At 40.9% G+C, this 21,217-nt stretch overlaps 1 protein-coding gene across 4 annotated transcripts in view; it reads right to left on the minus strand.

The window, feature by feature from the left end:
* LOC140481933 (aldehyde oxidase 3-like) overlaps nt 1–9,594 on the minus strand; it is a 141,300-nt gene extending 131,706 nt beyond the window's left edge. For 2 of the 4 annotated variants that reach the window (XM_072578643.1, XM_072578646.1), the window contains exons 1-3: nt 9,063–9,594; nt 3,424–3,481; nt 1,352–1,448 (exon numbers count right to left, since the gene is read on the minus strand). In XM_072578643.1, the coding sequence (XP_072434744.1) occupies nt 1,352–1,448; nt 3,424–3,481; nt 9,063–9,116 (209 nt within the window). In that variant the 5' untranslated portion in view covers nt 9,117–9,594. Of the gene's footprint in view, nt 1–1,351; nt 1,449–3,018; nt 3,359–3,423; nt 3,482–9,062 lie in introns of those variants that run through there. The other 2 variants (XM_072578645.1, XM_072578644.1) reach the window with 2 other exon arrangements.
* Between the last annotated feature and the right edge of the window lie 11,623 nt (nt 9,595–21,217).

The following is a 21,217-nucleotide window of genomic DNA, read 5'->3' on the forward strand; positions in this document are numbered from 1 at the left end:
CTCCTTGGATGCTGCCTGACTGACTGTGCTTTTCCAGCACCACTCCAATCTGGACTCTGATTTCCAGAATCTGTAGTCCTCGCTTTTGCCCATTTAACAAGGTCCCCTCATATAGGCTGGTCCACAATATTAAGTCACATGGGATCCATGGGTAAATTGACATATTGGATACAAGATTGATTTGGTCATAGCAGACAGAGGGTTGTTGTGGAGGGGTGTTTTGCTGACAGGAGGTCTGTGATCAGTGCTGTTCCACAGGATCAGTGCTGGGGCCTCTGATGTTTCCATTTTATATATATAAATTACTTGGATATAAATGGCCTGATTAGTAAGTTTGCAGATGACAAGGATTTGTGGAGGTATAGATAGCGATGAACTAGGAGTAACACAGTGGCTCAGTAGTTAGCACTGCTGCCTCATAGCACCAGGGACCCAGTTTTTGAATCCAGCCTCGGGTGACTGTCTGTGTGGAGTTTGCACATTCTCCCTGCGTCCAGGTACTCCGGTTTCCTCCCACAGTCCAAAAATGTGCAGATTAGGTGAATTGGCCATGCTAAATTGACCATAGTGTTCAGTGATGTGTGCATTAGTCATGGGAAATGCAAAGTAATAGGGTAGGGAAATGGATCTGGGTGGGTTAATCTTTGGAGGGTTGGTGTGGGCATGTTGGGCCAAAGGCCTGTTTCCACACTGTAGGGTTTCTATGACTCTAACTCTATCAAAGGAACAGCAAGATTATAGACCAGTCGGCTGGAGAAATGACAGTGAAGTTTAATCCAGACAAGTGTGAGCAGATGGATTGTGGGAGGTCAAATGCAAGAAGAAAGTACACAGAAAATGGCAGGACACTTAGAACAATACCCACAGCCAAGTTAAAGAGCCACAACAAAAATCCTTTCAATTGCAAACAGGTCTGACCCATCCACTTATCTCCTCATTGTGTTTAAGACAGTTCTGTTAAAGCTCCACCCTTGCTCTCCCTCTCTCTCACTATATTTGTTTCAATTGGTTTCTCTCTCACATCTGACTTCCCCGCTGTTATTCTCTCTCACTCTCTGTTTCCCTCAGTCTCATCATGTGATATCTGAAGTATGATGCAAGTATGTTGGACACAAGAGTTTCATGTTCCTTGAAAATCTAGGCAAAGAAAATCTTTCACTATTCATTATTCAGTGTTTTTGTACATCAGTATAGGATCTTTACTGAAGCTGTTCTGAGACTGGTCGATCCTTTTCCTTCCTCTTCCTTTTGCGTTGATTTACAGAACTGGGTTGTGCCTGTATTCAGTCTGCTTTACGTTAATGGAGGATCCCTGTCAATGACAATGTTTAAACAGTTAACATAAGGATACAGAATCTTCTTTTCTTGGGTGTTATATTTAGAAATCATCACTGTGCACGCTCCACAGCCTCCTCCACCACAGCCATATTTAGTTCCTGTTAGCTTGACTGAAAGCACACAGGTCAAGGAAAAGTCTCAATTAAAATTCACAATTTTATATTACTACTTGCAAACAGACTTGCAAAATCTAACTGGACAGTAAAGGTTAATGGATCAAGGTTGATGCTCTGGGCAATGGGATGCTTCGTTCATTCCAATGACCAGGGAGATAGCCAGTTCCCGGTTGGCTCTTTATCACATTACCTCAGCAGAGACTAGAAAAGCTATAAAACAGCCAAGTGAGCTAACTTCTCTTAGCCTTTGGTCTTTTGTACTGGCCCTGCCAATGGCTTTTCTATCACATGTCCCACAAAATTGATTGAAAGCTGGACACCTTCCTGGTGCGTGCAGAAAGCCACACTTTCCAAATATCTTACTATGTTTAGATGCTCGAGTGATTGTTTAAAGTATCACATTAGTACTTTGGACCAGCAAGATCTGTTGACCTACAAGGATTGCTTTTTACTGACGCCCTTTCTTCAGTAGCTGTCCAACACTATAAAGTCTTCAGTTTGTGTAAAATCTTCTTAGAAATTTTCATGGGGGGGGGGGGGGTGAATGCAATGACCAACTCAATAATTCTATTTGCTAGCTCCCTGACTGAAAAATCAAATAATCAGTCCTTTTTCAGCATATGCTCACAAAGTGCGATATGGCACCTGTAGGTCTCTGACAAAATGACATGCATACACCAATTGATGAGGACAGGAGTTTACCTGGCTCTGATCTTCCAGCATGGTGTATATCCTCTGGAGATCATTTAGCCCTTTGAGTACTAATTCTGATGTATTAAATCAGTATAGTCCTTCAATCCTAATTGCTAAGCAAAATTTTCATGACTTGCTTTTCCACATTAGATATATCCAAGTCCGAAACTCCTGGGGAAGAAAAAGTCCAGAAATCCTAGCTCTGAACATTTTAAATTTGGTTAGGCATGTTGAGTTCCAGATTAAACTAATACATTTTGTGAATATTCTGACGATATGCTTTTTCCCTTCCTTTTGCTAGCAATTAATTTGGCACGCATATTAATTTCACCTATTGTTGTCTCATCATTTTTCTCCTTGGGAAAAACTGTATTTTAAAATTTTCCGAAGGCTTAAAATTGTTCAATGTAGTTGTTGCAATAAACATAGAGTTTTAAATGTAGCAATATTGCTGCAATAAGAGTCCAGAGTGGGGTGCTGGGAAAGCAAGTGGGTCAGGCAACATCTGAGGAGCAGGAGAATCCTACAACAAGGGGTTGGTTTGCTCAGTTGATTGGAATGGTGGTTTGCAAACAGCATGGGTTCAATTCCCACACTAGCTGAGGTCACCATGAAGGATCCTCCTTCTCACCCTCAGCCCTAGTCTGAGGCATGTTGACGGACAGTGGGTGGAGTTGCAGCTTCATATGTACACAGCACTTGGAGCCTATTAAGGTAAAGTTCACTAAGGCAATGGGACACATACAACAGTACTCAAACAGTCAAAGGTACAATCAATTATGCAATAACTAAAATCAGGGACAAGCAAGAGCTGGTGCTAACTTTTGTTTTCTTCACAGAAGCACAATCAAACACAGGCTGTTTTACTAACCTAAAGGTGCTATATATATTTTTAAAAATATGTCCTTCCATGGGATTTTGGTATTACTGGCAAGGCTAGTATTTGCTGATCATTCCTAATTGTCCTTGAACTGAGTGCCTTGTTGGCCATTTCAGAAAACAAGTCTGTTTTGCCAAGTGTCAATCTCATCATCACAGTTAAAGGTCAAGCAGATCAATTATAATTCAAAATACTGGCGTCATTGAGTGGTTGAGAAACACTATTCTGGTTTGCTTTTTGTGAATGCACGTTAATTTGTTTAAAGGCATTCTTTTGAATCAAGAATATGGCCAACTAGCTCGTCAATGATTAAAAATAGACATTCTTTATTATTTTAGGAGCCAGTGCAAATTTCCATTTTGCAACACAATGCTGATTTGCAGAGCAAAAGGATATGTGTCTTCCTGAGATAGGGCAACAACATCACTTCTGGGTCTGCATTCTGTTCCCTGACCTGTAAAAATACAAAGGACAAGAAGGAAAGGTAAGGTGAGAAAGTGGAAGGGAAACATGAAAGAGAGAGAGAGAGAGCGAGAGAGAGAAAGGGAGAGCAAAAGAGACAGCAAGAGAGAGGATGAATGATGAATGGAGATAGAGGGAGGACAACACAGGCAATACGACAGAATGGAAGGCAGAGAGCGCACAGGAGATGGAGATAGAGTGAGAAAGAAACCAAAGAAAGGAAAAAAAGAGGGGAGGGACTCAGAGAGAGATGTATAAACAAAAGTAGCAATAAAGAGATGAGACAGAGTGGAAGCCCGATATAGAGAAATAAGTAAGAACATGAGAGACAAGGAGAGGGAATGGAGATAAAGAGAGAGGGAGAGAAAGTATATTGTGAGTGTTAACGAGAGCTCAGACTTTGCATTAACAATCTGAAGAGTGTGGCCTTCCTCACCAGGAATTTTCTCCCCCAGCTCCGGTGCCACAACTTCATTAAATGTACAGCTTTGAGGAAAATTCACAAGTAAGGTCTCTTAAAAAAGAACGCCATCAAATGCATTTTTCTCTTTTCAGTCCCGAATTGAGAGGTCTTGGGTAGCATTTAAGGAACACAGTGGCAGTGCCATAATTTCACTTGACATAACACAACTAACCTCACATTCGGCAGTTAGGATCTATGAATAATGTTTGAAAACAGGAATCGCTTTTCATTTAGAGGATTGAGGTCAAATATAATGGCACTGCAGTGATAAGCCACCTCAACTGTGACAAATGTTCAAACTGTTATGGAGTTTTACTTGCAGGTATTATATTTCCCATTCATTACTAAAATAGGACTTAACCTTTATCCTCCACAACCAATGAGGAAAAATCTTATTGTGCGGTGTCAGCTTCTGATAGATTAGATTACTTACATGTGGAAACAGGCCCTTTGGCCCAACAAGTCCACACCGACCCCCCGAAGAGCAACCCACCCAGACCCACTCCCCTACATTTACCCTTATACCTAACACTACTGGCAATTTAGTATGGCCAATTCACCTAACCTGCACATTTTTGGACTGTGGGAGGAAACTGGAGCACCCGGAGGAAACCCACGCAGACACGGAGAGAATGTGCAAACTCTACACAGACAGTTGCCTCAGGCGGGATTTGAACCCGGGTCTCTGGCGCTGTGAGGCAGCAGTGCTAACCACTGTGTTACAACAACGGGTTGGAACCCTAAAATATCACAGACATTTTTAGCCCTTAATTCCTTAATGTGTGTTTTTAAAAAACTGTTCCAGGGACAAGATGATTACGAGTGTAAAACATTTTGTGTAGGATTAATAGGATGTAACACCAAAAGGTGTTAAAGAAGCTTCAAACAGACTGCACTATGATTTCTTGCAACAGGGATTGCGGACACCTCAACAGTTAGCCACCTCCTGCAGATTACATCCCATAATGCAGTGTTTTCCCTGTGAAGTATGATGACAGGAGTTACAAAGTCAGTTCCAACTCTAATGCAATGAACCAAAGAGTCTGATCACTCTAATATGCAATAGCCTGGGTTCAGGGGTTAGCTTGCTGTGAAGGTCACAGTTCAAAAATTATCCCCTGGTTAATTCTGTATTGCAGGTGAAGACTCTTTCTCAATGTGTTTGCTGTAAACCTGCTTTTTAAAAAAAAGAAATCAGGAAATGGGACTTCTCAGTATAAACAAATGAAGAATTTCAAAAATCAATATCTGATCCTGACGAGACACATCCAAAAACACTGCAAGAGGCTAGAGAAGAAATTGCCGGGGCCTTGACTTATAATTTTGCATCATTGTCAGCCATGAGTGAGGTCCCGGAAGACTGGAGGGTAGTGAATGTTCTACCATTATTCATGAAGGGCTACAAAGAAAGGTCTGTGAACTATCGACCAGTAAACTTAACATCTGTGGAGGGCAAGTTACTTGAGAAGATTCTTAGGAATAAGATATACATGCATTTGGAAAGACAGGGTTTGATTAGGAGTAGTCAGCATGGCTTTGTGCGTGGGAGATCATGCTTCACAAATTTGTTAGAGTTCTTTGATGGAATGACCAGGAAGCTTGATGAGGGCAGGGCGGCAGACATAGTCTATATGGATTTTAGTAAGGCCTTTGATAAGATTCCACATGGTAAGTTGCTCTGAAAGGTTAGATAACATGGAATCTAGGGTGAGCTGGCAAACTGGATACAAAATTGACTTGATGGTAGGAAGCAGAGGGTAATAGTTGAAGAATGCTTATCGGACTGGAGACCTGGACTACTGGAGTGTCTCAGGGGTTGGTGCTGGGTCCATTACTGTTTATTATCTATATCAATGATTTGGATGAAAATGTACAAGGCATGATTAGTAAGTTTGCTGAAGACACTAAAATAGGCTGTATTATGGACAATGAGGAAGATTGTCAGAGATTACAATAGGACCTTGATCAGCTGGGGAAGTGGGCCGAGAAATGGCAAATGAAGTTTAATATAGATAAAGTGTGAGGTCTTGCATTTCAAGGTAGGAGTTTCATGGTGAATGCCTAGTGTAGTAGAACAGAGGGACCTTGGATTTCAGGTTCACAGTTCTCTGAAAGTGGAGACACATGTAAACAAGGCAATGAAGAAGGCATTTGGCACACTGGCCTTCATCAGTCAGGGCACTGAGTGTAGAAGTTGGGAAGTTATGTTGCAGTTCTATAGGATGTTGGTGAGGCTGCACTTGGAGTATTGGGTTCAGTTTTGGTCACTCTGTTATAGGAAGGATGTTATTAAACTGGAAACAGTGCAAAAGAAATTTACAAGGATGTTATCTGGACTCAATGGTCTGAGTTATAGGGAGATATTGGACAAGCAAGGACCTTTTTCTCTAGACCATAGGAGACTGAGAGGGGACCTTATAGAGGTGTATAAGATCATGAGAGGCAAAGATAGACTGAATGCACTCAGTCTTTTTCCCAGAGTTGGGGAATTGAGAACAAGAGTGCTTCAGTTTAAGGTTAGAGAGGAAGAATAAAAGGGAACCTGAGGGGCAACTTCTTTATACAGAGGGCGGTACGTATATGGAATGAGCTGCCAGCGGAAGTGGCTGAGGCCGGTACATTAACAACATTTAAAAAGCATTTGGACACATACATGGATAGGAAAGGGCCAAGTGCAGGGAAATGGGGTTAGCGTGGATGGACATTTGGTCAGCATGGACCTGTTTGGGCTGAAGGGCCTCTCTCTTTGCTGTAGGACCCAATGACTCTAAGAAGTGCATCTTTCTGCTGGTACAAAATAATCCAGATAATTCTCCTAATAATAATCCCCTCTCTGATACATCACAGTGCCTGTAGCTTAGTCTCCAGCTCATCAACTTTGAACTAAAGCTTCTTGAACCTCAAATACTTGCACTAACAGATATGCCTGAACTCCCACATTCAGCAACAGTGACACATCACAGGTCCTGTCATCTTAATGTGTTCCAAGTTATTGTATTTAGTTTGATGTTTAGTTATGTTTTCATAATACTTTTTACTCTTACTACCACTTGCAATACTATTTTGAGTCTTAGAAATGAAATAAACCTTAATCACTTATCAGATGCTCATCAATTTTATAAATACTTTGTAACGGTTTTCACAGAAGAAATTAATAGCATTTAATAATACTAAACAAGCAAAGAGCATAAGTGAGGTAGGAAGAGGAAATAAATACAATAACTATCACTAGAGAAAAAGTACTAGGAAAACAATGAGGCTCAAGGCTGATACATTTTTTGGTTCTAATCCTTGCACCCTAGAATTTTCAAGTAAATAGCTACAGAGATAATAGGTGCACTGATAGCAATCTTCCAAGTCTCTAGATTCTAGAAAAGTCCCAGAGGACTGGAAAATTACCAATGTAACACCCTCATCACAAAAACTTAGCATCCACGTTCAGCAGGTAATAGGAAACGCATACTGAATTACTTTCTTTTTTGAAGTGAATGAAGTATAAAATTAAGGAAGTCTTGCTAAAATTATGCGGGGATAAGTTTGACTAGACCTGGAATATTGTGAACGCATTTGGTCTTCTTAGCTAATGAAAGATATATGGCATTGGAGATAGCCCAGAGAAGCTTCATGAGTCTGATCTTGTGTAGGGAGAGATTTTGTACGAGGAACATTTGAGTAGGTTGGGTCTGTACTCATTAGAATTCAGAAGCTTAAGAGGAAACCTTATTGAAACATACAGAGATTCTTAGCAGGGTCTCTAGGATGGATGCTGAGGGTTTGTTTCCCCTTGTGGGAGAGTCTAAGACCAGAGGGTTTCATCTGAGTAGGTGTCATCCATTTAAGACAGAAATGAGGAGGAATCACTTCTCTTGGAGGGTAGTGAATCTGTGGACAGCTTTCTGGTAGAAGACTGTTAAGGATGGGTCGTTGAATATATTCAAGGCTGGGACAGACAGATTTTTAATCAGTAAAATAATCAAGGCTTGTAGTAAAAAGGCCGGAAAGTGGAGTTGAAGATTATCGGATCAGCCATGACCTTACCGAATAGTGGAACCGCCCAAGATTCTATTGGCCAAGATGAAGGCCTGGCAGAGCAAACAGCAAAACTATATCTGCTCTAACTTTCATGTTGGAGTTTGTTGCTGTCTAGTTTCTCTCCGCTATGTGGGAGAATAGCAAACTGCACATACATGAGGTGAGAATAGATAATGAGATATTAGTTAAAAAAAGGCCTCCTGCCAATCACTGAGGTGGGGAGGGGAGAGGAGAGAGGTAGGGATGGAATTTATATCACACTGTTCAAAATCTGAGTTCAAAAGTTGGACTATATTTTTCAATATTAAAAGTCTCATTTTTCTGTTTTGCCATATTTCCCCAACCTGCTCACCATTGTTCAGTAGCTAGGAAAGTCCAGCTTGGTTTGTCTGTTTTCAGCAGGATACATCAATGTAGAGGGATAGTCAGTCTAGATGGGGTTTAGTCAGAAGTTCATAAGCAGTATTTAGGGGTTTGAGGAGCTGGGGATTATTCAGAATTCAGAACGATAAGTTGGGAACTCAGGACAGTCAGTAGTGTTGTCAAGGTGTTCAATGTGAGTAACTGTGGTGTCAGTTGTGTCATTACTTAGCAATTAGAACAGGATTTCTCTGTCTAACATTTCCTGGGTAACTATCCAGTGAAGTAAACTGGAACTATCCAGTGCTTTTGCCTTAGTGTCAGAGTTAGAGACTTTTTTTGCATGGTCCCAGGGAGCAGGGGAATTGCCTGTCAGAATTTTGAACTTCCCAGGCAATTCCCATGGAGGTCAGCATGTCAGAACGTCCATAAATCCCAATGAATTCTACATCTTGGGCTGAAGGTAAAAGTTAATTTGCTTTTTAAAAGTATTTCTGGAACTACACAGCAAACAAACAGGCTGCAGCAGTGGAAATGAAAAGATCTCAATCCACTAACATGAATCCACATATACAGACATTAAACATCACGGTAACACTGCCCGATTAAGATACTGGAGTGCCAGCTTAGTGTCTGGTGTAGAAATGATCCCTTTGTCTTTTCACCATTAATTCAAAAAATCCCGAAGTGTTAGTTCTCTTCATGGACTTCATCTTACCTTACGCCCATTTACAAAGAACACCAATTCATCCGGAATGCCGTGTTGAGACATTCTTCTAGTCTTTTCTGATTCGAAATCTCTAGGCTACTGCACACTGAAAAACAACTGTAAAGTCCTTCAGCGTTGTTGGGTGTTTATAACTAGTTGCAAGTTAATCAGTTGCTGTAAGATTTTGAAATCGCGCTGATGTCGAGGCTGCTTTTTGGAATCTGTTAAAAATTAATAATCACATGAATCTTGTGTGTTAAAACTCTGTTGATTATTCTTCAAGCTCCTTGCGTGGAGAAAAACACTGCTCAGGCTGCACCAGATTTATCTAGGCCTGTTCTTCATTCCCTATTCATGTTGTTGCTTCAGTAAAAGCATTCCCAACTGAAATAAAGCATTCAGACTTATCTCCTAACTCGAAAATGCAGCAATAAAAACAGATTGATGGTTCCACAGATTTTACAGATTGTGTGAAATACAGGGAAAACCAAACAAGAAACAGACTTTAGAAACAGCTGCAAGTTCCAGACACTGCACAATGCTCATGTACAAAGTAGCAATGCACCCCCTGCAGTATGTCTGAGGAAATCCTAATCATTAATTTACGCAGAAATGCATTACAATTTACAGTGCATAAACGGGTAGAAATGTCTTCTGTTAACTCTGTCAAACCCCTTCGTAAACAAAGGGATCATCCCAAAATTTCTCATAACCTAATACTACTTTACTGATAGTTCTAGCCTCTCAGGTCCTCATATAACCAACTGCACTGATATTAATGATTGATAACACGCTCCTCCCATTTGTTCAGAATGCCAGCAACTTGTTCATCAAGTCCCAGTGAGGCAGAGCCACAACAGGGAAGGAGAGAAAAGGAAGGAAATACTACACCCTGGCCTTATGGGGATATTTACCTATTTCCCAAAGATCCATAGGTTGAGAATCGGTCTGTTCAGTCACATAAGGACCCTATGCAGAATGAGCAAATGAATAGGTGTCATCCTTGAATCGAAAAACACTGATCAATAACAATATCACTTTTATACAATCAAAGAACTAACTGGAGGCTTTACCTTTCCTATTCAGTGTGTGGAACGAGCTCTGAGTCATATTTATCCACTCCATTGTTAGCTTTCAGGCATCCGGAGTTAAAATTGTCTTCATGAGGGGTGTAAGAGAAAAAGTATATTTGTTTTTTGCTTGTTGAGGAGGGAATTTGGATGTTACTAATTGTCCAGCTTACTCCAGTGATTGTCAGATAAAAATGCAACTTACAGTAAAAACCTACTGTCTAGACCTTTTCACATGTAAAAACTGAGATTGAATTTATATATTTTTACATGAATGTATTCAGATGCATTATGACACATGTCTGAAGGTGGGGGGGAGAGGGGTTGGAGGGGATGTTGACATGAAACACTGGTAGAAACACTACCACTGCACCACTGGAGCTCCAAGAGTGAATATATAGTTAGCAATCAGCCAGAAATAGTTGATTAAATAGTGCACCTCAATTAAGGTATGATTTAAAAATTCATTACTAATCAAGTGGTTTTATTATCAAGGATAAATTATAGTCAAAAATCTGCAAGATGCTTTCAAAATCTAACTTACAAATTAACTGCTGTAAGGTTCTGTCTGTGGGAACAGCATGCAATCAGATACAACTTACAATGATAGAAATTGGTCTTTGAGAGGTGAGTAAAGATTGAGAACGAGTAAAAAATCAGATAGAAGTCACTGAATATTTTCATTGTTTCCTCTGATGCGGTGATGTACACAAATGGTTAAACTCTAATCAAAAAGATTCCATAATTAAATCAACTGATTACTAAATTGCAACAGCTTTGATTCAAGACAGTTTGAGGTAATTCAGGGATTAAAAGTGAAAATAAAAAAGGCCCCATTTTATGCTAGCTAGTCATCGACTTGATGTTCCTGAGGTAGAATTCTGAAAGAATTGCCACCAATGAAGGACATTGAGAGAATTCAATTTCACCAGCTGAACCAATCAATCTAAGCTGTGAAATTCTACCTTATGTTATAAATATATTTATCTCTTTTTATTATACTTCTTTGATTTTGTTCTTTAATAGTCCTGTTTTGACCCTTTGGTCCAACTCGTCCATGCAGACCAGATCTTGTAATCTAATCTAGTCCCATTTGTCAGAACTTGGCCCATATCCCTCCAAACACTTCCTATTCATATACCCATCCAGATGCCTTTTAAATTTTGTAATTGTACCAGCCTCCACCACTTCCTCTGGCAGCTCATTCCATACACGCACCACCCTCTGGGTGAAAAAGTTGCCCCTTAGGTCCCTTTTAAGTTTTTTTCCCTGTCACTCTAAACCTATGCCCTCTAGTTCTGGACCCCCCCCCCCCCCACCCCAGATAAAAGACCTTGTATATTTACCCTATCCATGCCCCTCATGATTCTACAACCCTCGAGAAGTTACCCTTCAACTTCCAACGCTCCAGGGAAAACAGCCCCAGCCTGTTCAGCCTCTCCCTGTAGCTCAAATCCTCCAACCCTGGCAACATTCTTGTAAATCTTTTCAGAACCTTTTCAAGTTTCACAACATCTTTCCGATAGGAAGGAGACCAGAATTGCACGCAATATTCCAAAAGTGGCCTAACCAATGACCTGTACAGCTGCAACATGACCTCCCAACTACGATTCTCAATATTGTGTCCAACAAAGGAAAGCATCCTATCTACCTGAGACTCCACTTTCAAGGAACTATAAACCTAAACTCCAAGGTCGCTTTGTTCAGCAACACTCCACAGGATCTTGCCATTAAATGTATAAGTCCTGCTCTAATTTGCCTTTCCAAAATGCAGCACCTCACATTTACCTAATCTCTATCTGCCACTCCTCAGCCCATTGGTCCATCTGATCAAGATCCCGTTGTACTCTGAGATAACGTTCTTCGCTGTCCACGGCACATCCAATTTTGGTGTCATCTGCAAACTTACTATGTCTCCTTTGTTCACATCCAAATCATTTATATAAATGACGAAAAGCAGTGAACCCAGCACCAATCGTTGTGGTGCATTACTGATCACAGGTCCAGTCTGAAAAACAACGCTCCACCACCACCCTCTGCCTTCTACCTTTCAGCCAGTTCTGTATCAAATGGCTAATTCTCCTTGTATTTCATGAGATCTAACCTTACTAATCAGTTTCCCATGAGGAACCTTGTCAAATGCCTTACTGAAGTCCACAAGATCATGTCCACGCTCTGCCTTCATCAGTCCTCTTTGTTACTTATTCAAAAAACTGAATCAAGTTCATGAGACATGACTTCCTGTGCACAAAGCTATGTTGACTATCTCTAATGTATTAGTCCTTGCCTTTCCAAATATATGTACATCCTGTCCCTCAGGATTCCCTTCAACAACTTGTCCACCACCGATGTCAGGCTCACTGGTCTATAGTTCCCCGACTTTTCCTTACCACATTTCTTAAATAGTGGTACCACGTTTGCCAATCTCCAGTTTTCCTGCACCTCACCTGTGACTATCGATGATACCAATATCTCAGCAAGAGGACCAGCAATCACTTCCCTAGCTTCCCACAGAGTTCTAGGGTACACCTGATCAGGTCCTGGGGATTTATCCACTTTTATGCATTTTAAGACATCCAGCACTTCCTCCTCTGTTAATATGGGCATTTTTCAAGATGTCACCATCTATTTCCCCACATTCTATATCTTCCGCATGTTGACATCTTGTCTGAACCAAAATGTTTTAATAGGTTAATTGAAATTGCATAAACAGGCTTGAATTAGTAACAATTAATTTAATGAAACTCCTATTCTCCTGTGTTCACATTATCTTAAACTTATGCAATGCCTCCATTTTAAATGTTTATCCTTGTTTTCTTCCAAGGCCCTGATCCTCAATTTCTGTAATCTTCTCTAGCCTCTCAATCTGAGAGATAGCTGCAATCTTCCATTCTGATTTCTTGACCATCCTGATTCTAGTTGCTCAACTATTGGTTGGCCATGGTGCAACTCCCAAAGGGCCAAGGTCTGGAAGTCTCTCTATGACCCTCTACATCTGATTCCTGAAGAAGGGCTTATGCCCGAAACGTTGATTCTCCTGCTCCTCGGATGCTGCCTGGTCTGCTGTGTTTTTCCAGCACCACATTTTTCGACCCTCTACATCTCTCTACCTCTTTTTTTAAGACATCCCTGAAAACTCCACTTTCACTAAGCTTTTCAGCATTGTCCTAATGTACAAACAATCGAACTAGAGACAGAAGTAATCTATTCATAATACGATTACAGCTGCTCTGTTTGTGTTTTGAATTCCACATTTCCACCTATCTCTGATAGCCTTAATAGGAAGCAAATCAATCACCCTAGGTTTACTCTACCACCTTCTTCGACAAAGTTCCAAACCCCCAAAACTCTGAGGAAGAGAAGATCTCTCCTCATTTCCATCCTAAAAGATTAACCCTTAATTTTGAAATGGTTGGACTTACTGTCCATAAGACACATACTTTTTGTGTGTAGTGATTGTAATGGGGGCCAAGTGCTGAAAAATGGGACTAGATTAATTCAGGACATCTGGTCAGCATGGACATGTTGGTCTAATTCCGTCTAGACATCTCTATGACTCTAAGGTCAGCCAGGTCAGCCTCATAGAATAGGAGCTTCCTGATTGGGGCTGTTAATCTGGCTCACAGATAAAAATAGGAGTATCAGACATTCTGACACTCTCAAACCTATCTTTGAGGGAGCTGGACCAGTGTCCATGACACTCTACCTGTAAGTAACTTGGTGATAGGATACCAGCCACTGTGTAGTTATTTCAATTTGTTCTTGTCAAGACTGTTCAAGATCTTCTATACTTCAATCATATTACGCTTCAATAACTTGAATGAGATCAAGCCCAATCTGTCAAACCTTTCCTCGTGAGACAACCCCCTCATTCCAGACATCAGAGTCAAAAAGTGTGGTGCTGGAAAAGCACAGCAGGTCAGGCAACAGCTGCGGAGCAGGAGAGTCGGTGTGCCTGAAATGTCGACTCTCCTGCTCCTTGGGTGCTGTCTGACCTGTTGTGCTTTTCCAGTGTCACACTTTTCAACACTGATTTCTCCAGTCTCTGCAGTCCTCACTTTCTCTCATTCCAGCCTTATCTGAACTGCTGCCAATGTATTTACATCCTTTCTCAAACAAACAGTTCAAGACTGTACACAGAATTCACGATGTAGTCTCATCAATGCCCTTTGTAACAAAAGAATATTGTCCTTACTAATAACTCCTATTGTGGCTTTGTGTCATGTTTTACTTGATAACTCTCTGAAGAAGAATCTTGGAACATTTAACTCTATTGAAGGTTCGAAGTAAATGACAGTATTGTTGAGTCCATGGCTCTTCAGACAGAATCAATTTTCCAAACCACATATGTGAGCTCTTTTACCCAGAGATGGATGTGGCTTTGATCTTACTCCTGAGTTTGACTTAACCATTATTTTAAATTCTTTGCCCTGAACATTTGCTTGGCTGTTTAACTGTCATGGAACAGAAACCAGTCATCTCCTGCCCCTTTTTCCCGAAGCAGCAGAGATCGACCCATCCCAGTTACATATTCCCCCACACTCTCTCAATTATCTCATATTCCAAGGGTGGACCATTTAGCATCATCAGGCTAAAACACTGGTACCTGCAGGAAGTACATTAGCATCAAACCCAATCCTCCACCAGCATCCACTGAATTTGCCCTCCCAAGGCCCAGTGCAGTCCTGATTCTATTTTTCACCGTCAATCTCAGTCTGGATATATCTAATTGACACTCCCAATGCACTGCAACACATTGCTCTGGGGAAACTGATGCAAGTACAGGGGTGTCAAAGATCTTCCTAATTTCGCTCATGAATGGCCTAACTCCATTTTTAAAGTTATGTCCCTTTTGTTCTACAATGTCACTCAAAGGAAATGCTCTCCATCTTGTCTAGCAAATATCTTTATTATTAAAAATATCAGATTTTTGTCCCCTCTCAAACATTTAAACTCAACTGGGGTACAAGCCAGCTTTAAATGTCCTGTCATCCTTTCATAACTGGGTATTATCCCAACTGCATCACATTCTATGACCAGCAGAGGGCTGCAGAGTAATTAATTCTGGGTTTTTGGCAGATAGAAAGAAATTTGAAGACTGACAGGCATACAGCACATGTGGGCAATGTTACACCAGCGATGTATTGGTATAGATTCATGTCACTTACAACTGATGGTGCACGTGCATGAGTTGACTTCAAAGAGAGATGACCCTCTGACACATTTGATCCTACCAGTCTGAATGTTTCTGTGAGATAATGTGAAATAACTCCATGAAGGCCTATACCCTGTCACCAAGTCACTTTTTATTTATATGCATACAGTACATGATATTGACTCAGCTAGCTCAGAGCTGGCTCCTTGAGTGACCAGAACCCCTGACACTGATCCAGTATAAACAACCTTACATCATTAGCCTTTGTCTCCTACTGTCAAGTCAATTTTGTATCCATTTGGCTAGCTCTTCCTGAATCCCATGTGATCTAACCCTGCCAATCAGTCTACCATGTGGAACCTTGTCAAACTCATTGCTAAAGCCCTGGTGAAGTACTCAGAGTGCTGTGCTGTTGGAAGAGCTGTTAACCAAAGCCATGTTTATTCCCTCAGGTGGATGTAAAAGATCATGGTGAACTATTTTAAAGAACACTAAGGATTTTATCCTCATTGTTCGGAACAATATTCATTCCTAAATGCATGACGAGGGGGTGCCGGTGTTGGACTGGGATGGACAAAGTTAGAAATCGTACAACATCAGGTTACAGTCCAACAGACTAGTTCAGCACTGGCACCTGCTCATCGTGGTTACCATCGATACCACTAACTGCCAGTTCAAAGCGGACAGCATCTCCAAGAGTACTTCCAAATAAACCTGTTGGACTATAACTATAATGTCTGATTTTTAACTCATTCCTGAATCAACAGAGCACATATGCCCCAATTCCACCTGTAGTATAGTGAAAATGCATATGTTAATGATGTGGTGCTGGATAAACAATAAGGCCATAAGACAGAGGAGCAGGAGTATGCCATTTGGCCCATCAGCTCTGCTCCTCCATGTGTCAAAACATTCATAGAAACTAGCAGCAGGCCATTCACAGAGTCAACAAGAGTAAAGAAGTAAACGCGTGGCTCAAAGATAGGTCGAGGAGAAACAGGTTTAAATTCATGAGATATCAGCATCAGTACTGGAGTAGGAGGGAGCTGTTTCCATGGGATGGTCTCCACCCGAATCATGCTGGGGCGAGAGTCCTGGTGAATCCCACAACAAGGGCTGTGAATAGCGCTTTCAACTAATTCGGGGTCACGGTGGGGGAGTTCAGTAATATGGAAATTATGGAAAAATTTAGAGGGGGGCAGGGCTTAGGACCCAAAACGTGATTCCCCTGCTCTTCGGATGCTGCCTGACCAGCTGTGCTTTTCCAGCTCCACACTTTTTAACTCTGATCCCCTTACATCCAGTCTCCGTGGTATCCATAAAATTATACCCACCAATTTCAATCTGCACTACAAGCGCATATACCTTGTATGGTATACTGGTCGACTCTGATCTCCAGCACCTGCAGTCCTCAGTTCCCCCTAGTCGCTGTAAGGCGATCAGAGCTGGAAACTAAATATCCAAGGAAACACATGCTATTGAAAGGACAATGGACAGAGGCAGCTGGGTTGCCTTGATAGTAAGAAATGATATTAAATCAATAGCAAGAAGTAATATAAAGTCAAAATTCGCACAACACCAGGTTATTGTCCAACAGGTTTATTTGGAGGTACACGCTTTCAGAGCGCTACTCCTTTGTCAGGTAGGGAATGGAATAAGATCATAGGACACAGAATTTATAGCAAAAAAATCAATGTTATTCAATTGATGTAATATGTTGATGCAATGAAATAGCTGGTAATATATTGCATTAGTTATATGACACTATGAACTTTGCTGTAAAGTTGTGTTCTACGATCCTACTCCACTAGAAACCTGATGAAGAAGCAGTGCTCTGAAAGCTTGTACTTTCAAATAAACCTGTTGGATTATAACCTGGTGTTGTATGATTTTTAAACTTTGTCCACCCCAGTCCAACACCGGCTCCCCCACATCATGATACAGAGTAGAAAGGCATAGAATCTGTGTGGGTGGAGTTAAGGAACCGCAAAGGGTAAAAAAAGACTCTGTTGGGAGTTGTGCACAGGCCTCCTAACAGTAGTCAGGATATGAGGAAGAAAATTAATCAGGAAAGGCATGAGGAAAAGCACTATTACAATAATCATGTGGGACGTCAACATGCAAGCGGACTGGGAAAATTAGGTTGGTAGTGTTGTGGAAAAATTACTCAATATTCTGTAAAAGAAGTACCAGGAATTGCAGAAAATCCTTCAAGAAGTTAAACTTTAATCTTGCGAAATCAAAGCTGTGACAGCCAGAAAATGACTCCTTTGTTTCTCTGCAGTTCATACAGTCTTAGGTTCCCGCACTTATCTGGTAACATTAGCATACCCATATTACTGGCTTGCTTTGTCTTCCTAATCTAATCATCTTCTGCCTCATAGGTTAAGTGTAATGTAGTGAACCAATCACATTATAGCACCATCGTCTTCAATAATAGCTCATCTATCAGTGATTTAACTAGCCTATCACAGTGCACTACCATTATCTGTTACTGGAGCTCTGTAATATGATCCTGTGCATGTATTACAACACTAAGATAGCTACATAACTGCCAAATTAACTTCCACAGTAGCAGGTCTCAAGAAAGGGAATTTGTGGCATGTCCACAAGATGATTATTTTGGATTAGCTTGTGGTATAGCCTATTAGGGAACAGACAATTCAGGATTTGGTGATGTGTAATGAGACAGACTCAATTAGGGAGCTTAAGATGAAGGAATCACTAGGGGATAGCGACCATAATATGATAGAATTCATCCTGCAGTTTGAGAGGGAGAAGCTGGAATGAGATGCAACAGTATTCCAATTGAATAAAGGTAACTACAAAGGTATGAGGGAGGTGCTGTCCAGAGTTGATAGAAAGGGGAATCGAGCAGCAATAACTGGAGTTTCTGGATGTAGTTTGAGAGGAACATCCCATGTTCTACCCATATTTTGAGATTGCGACTCCTGGTTCCAGATTTTCCAACCCAGGGAAACATCCTCCTTGCATTTAATCTGCCTATCCCCATTTGAATTTTATACATTTCAATCAGATCTCCTTTCATTCCTCTAAATTGTACTGAATTTAGGCCCAATCGAACCAATCGCTCCTCATAGGACAGTCCTGCCATCCACAGGATTAGCCAAATGAACCTCTGCTGTATTCACTCTGTGCCAAGTATTTCCTTTCTTCAGTAGGAAGTCCAAAACTGCACACAATACTCCCAAGTGTTGTCTCAACGGGGCTCTGTATAACTCAGTAAGACATTCCTACTTCTGAATTTAAATCTTCTTGTAATGAACATCAACATACCCTTTGCCTTCCTGCTTGCTTGGTGCAACTGCAAGTTACTTTCATTGGTGAACAAGAACATCCAGGTCCCTTTGAACATCCACATTTCCTAATATGCAATCATTTAAATAATGAGGAACCAGGAAATGGCAAAGAAACTAATAGCATTCACAAAATACTCAATAATCAATACACAAAATGAAGAAAGGAAATATATACAATAACTATCACTGGAGAAAAAGTACAAGAGAAACTAAAGGGTATGAAAAACCAATAAATTCTTTGAAGCTACTGGGATACATCCTAGGACTTTAAAGAGAAATAGTGGATGCACTGAATCAAAGAATCCCTACAGTGTGAAAACAGGCCATTTGGCCCAAGTCCACACCAACCCTCCAAAGAGTAACCCACCCAGACCCATTCCTCCTACCCTATATTCACCCCTGACTAATGCACCTGACCTACACATCCCTGAACTATGGGCAATTTAACACAGCCAATTCACCTGATATGTATATCTTTGGACTGGTAGTAATCTTCAGAGGAACAGTCATACTGAACTCGAAATGCTAAATTTGTTTCCGTCTGCACAAACATGCTGAGTTTCTCCAGCAATTTCTGTGTTGGTTTCAGATATCTAGAATCTGCAACTTTTTGCTTTATTAGATTCTGAGTTTTTCCTCAGGGCTTCCTCTGCCAAGTTGACTTTCCCAAATTTCATGAAGATTAAAGTCACCCACGATTAATATACTGCCTCTGTTATAGTCCCTCATTATCTCCCGATTTATTTTCTGACCCAGCATATAACTGTTAAGGGCCTATAAATTAATCCTACCAGTGCCTTATTACCCTTCTTGATTTCTTATCTCCACCCATTAGGATTCTGCATCTTCTGGTACAAGGTCATTTCTTATTACCGTGCTTATTCTTAACAATGCTACTTTCCAGTCTGCCGGTCCTTTTGAGAAGTCACACACCCCTGAATATTTAGTTCCCAACTTTGAACTCCTTGTAACCATGGTTCCGTAACGGCTATCTGATTTGTGCATTAAACTTTATTTGTGCTACTAATTCATCGACTTTGTTCTGAAAACTACTTGCATTCAAGCAAAAAACCGATGACCTTTTACCATTTTTTTCCCCCATTTTGACCATACTTACTGCTGTTTTTGTTTATTTGTGTAGGCTGTCCCTTCCTGGGTATCATTATCCAGTAGCTGCTCTGGAATGCTGCTTTATCCTCTTGCTTTGTAAACCCACATTTCCTTTCTCTCAAACCCAAGCACCTCGAATTAGTTTAAAGCCTTCTCGACAACCCAATTAACAGACTCTCCTGATGGCTCAAATACATGTAAATAGTATCTTGCATAAGTAAGAAATGCTTCGGGTTTGTTGCAATCAGAGAGAAAGTTAAACTCCAATGTTTGTTTGTTCCACACACGTAAAAACTGTACAGAACCAATCTGCTTTGGTAACTGGGTATGTACATAAAATTTTTCTATGAATAAAGTATATTTTTGCAATAGAAAAAAAAACGCTCTCTGAAGCTCTAGGTATTCATTTTGCCATGTCACTGGTCTCAGCATGATTCATATGAAGGGCATTGCCACCAGAACTGCTCCCTTCTGCCCCATTACTGGGACTGAGGCCCAGTCCATCCACACATTTCACTCCATTGTATTATTTACCCTATGCTAGTTTACCTGTGACTCAAGTAGTAATCCTGAGATTACTGACTTCGAGCTTCTGCTTTTTAATTTAGTCCACTTTTCAAGTTCTCTTAATGGAACCTCCACTCGGAAACACAGATCAGATGTTACCTGCAATTGAGGCTCTGAGTTGGGAAGACAGGACACCTGTTATATACAGCTGCCACTCAAAGATCAGTATTCTGCAAATAATCTATAAATAAAACAGCTTACTAGAACTCAATAGCCAGAATACACACAAAAAAAGTCACTTTTAGGTAAAGCAGAAACAGAGAAGTAGTTGCAATATAGTTGAAGAGAGTGGTCTTTCAATGGTGCAGAACCAAACAGCAAGCCTCAGGCGACTGACTGTGCGGAGTTTGCACGTTCTCCCCGTGTCTGCGTGGGTTTCCTCCGGGTGCTCCGGTTTCCTCCCACAGTCCAAAGATGTGCAGGCCAGGTGAATTGGCCATGCTAAATTGCCCATAGTGTTAGGTAAGGGGTAAATGTAGATGTAGGGGTATGGGTGGGTTACGCTTCGGCGGGGCGGTGTGGACTTGTTGGGCCGAAGGGCCTGTTTCCACACTGTAAGTAATCTAATCTAAGACAAAACCTCGTGGCAGACAGAATTCATGAGGACTCATCAACTCAAGATCATATATCTTACATTTTAGAAGGATAGAAGCACTAAGTATTGAACAATGGCAGGAACATTATTTTTTTTAAAAAGTGCTCACTCCACAAGGCAACAAGTTTACACTGAGCTGTTTCCCTCCAAAACGACCAATGATGTCACCATCATGTCACATGGCCAGACTCTTAAAGTGATAGTTCAACACACTTACTTAAATATGTAACATCCTTTGCATCAGAGGTTCCTGCAAAGAGATAATTTACAATCAGACATACAATAGTTAAGAAAAATGGAAAGAATCATGTACCATTTCACAGTCCTTTGGATTTGATGTCTGCTTA

Source organism: Chiloscyllium punctatum, chromosome 10 (assembly GCF_047496795.1).
Source record: "Chiloscyllium punctatum isolate Juve2018m chromosome 10, sChiPun1.3, whole genome shotgun sequence".
Classification (NCBI taxonomy): Eukaryota; Metazoa; Chordata; class Chondrichthyes; order Orectolobiformes; family Hemiscylliidae; genus Chiloscyllium; species Chiloscyllium punctatum.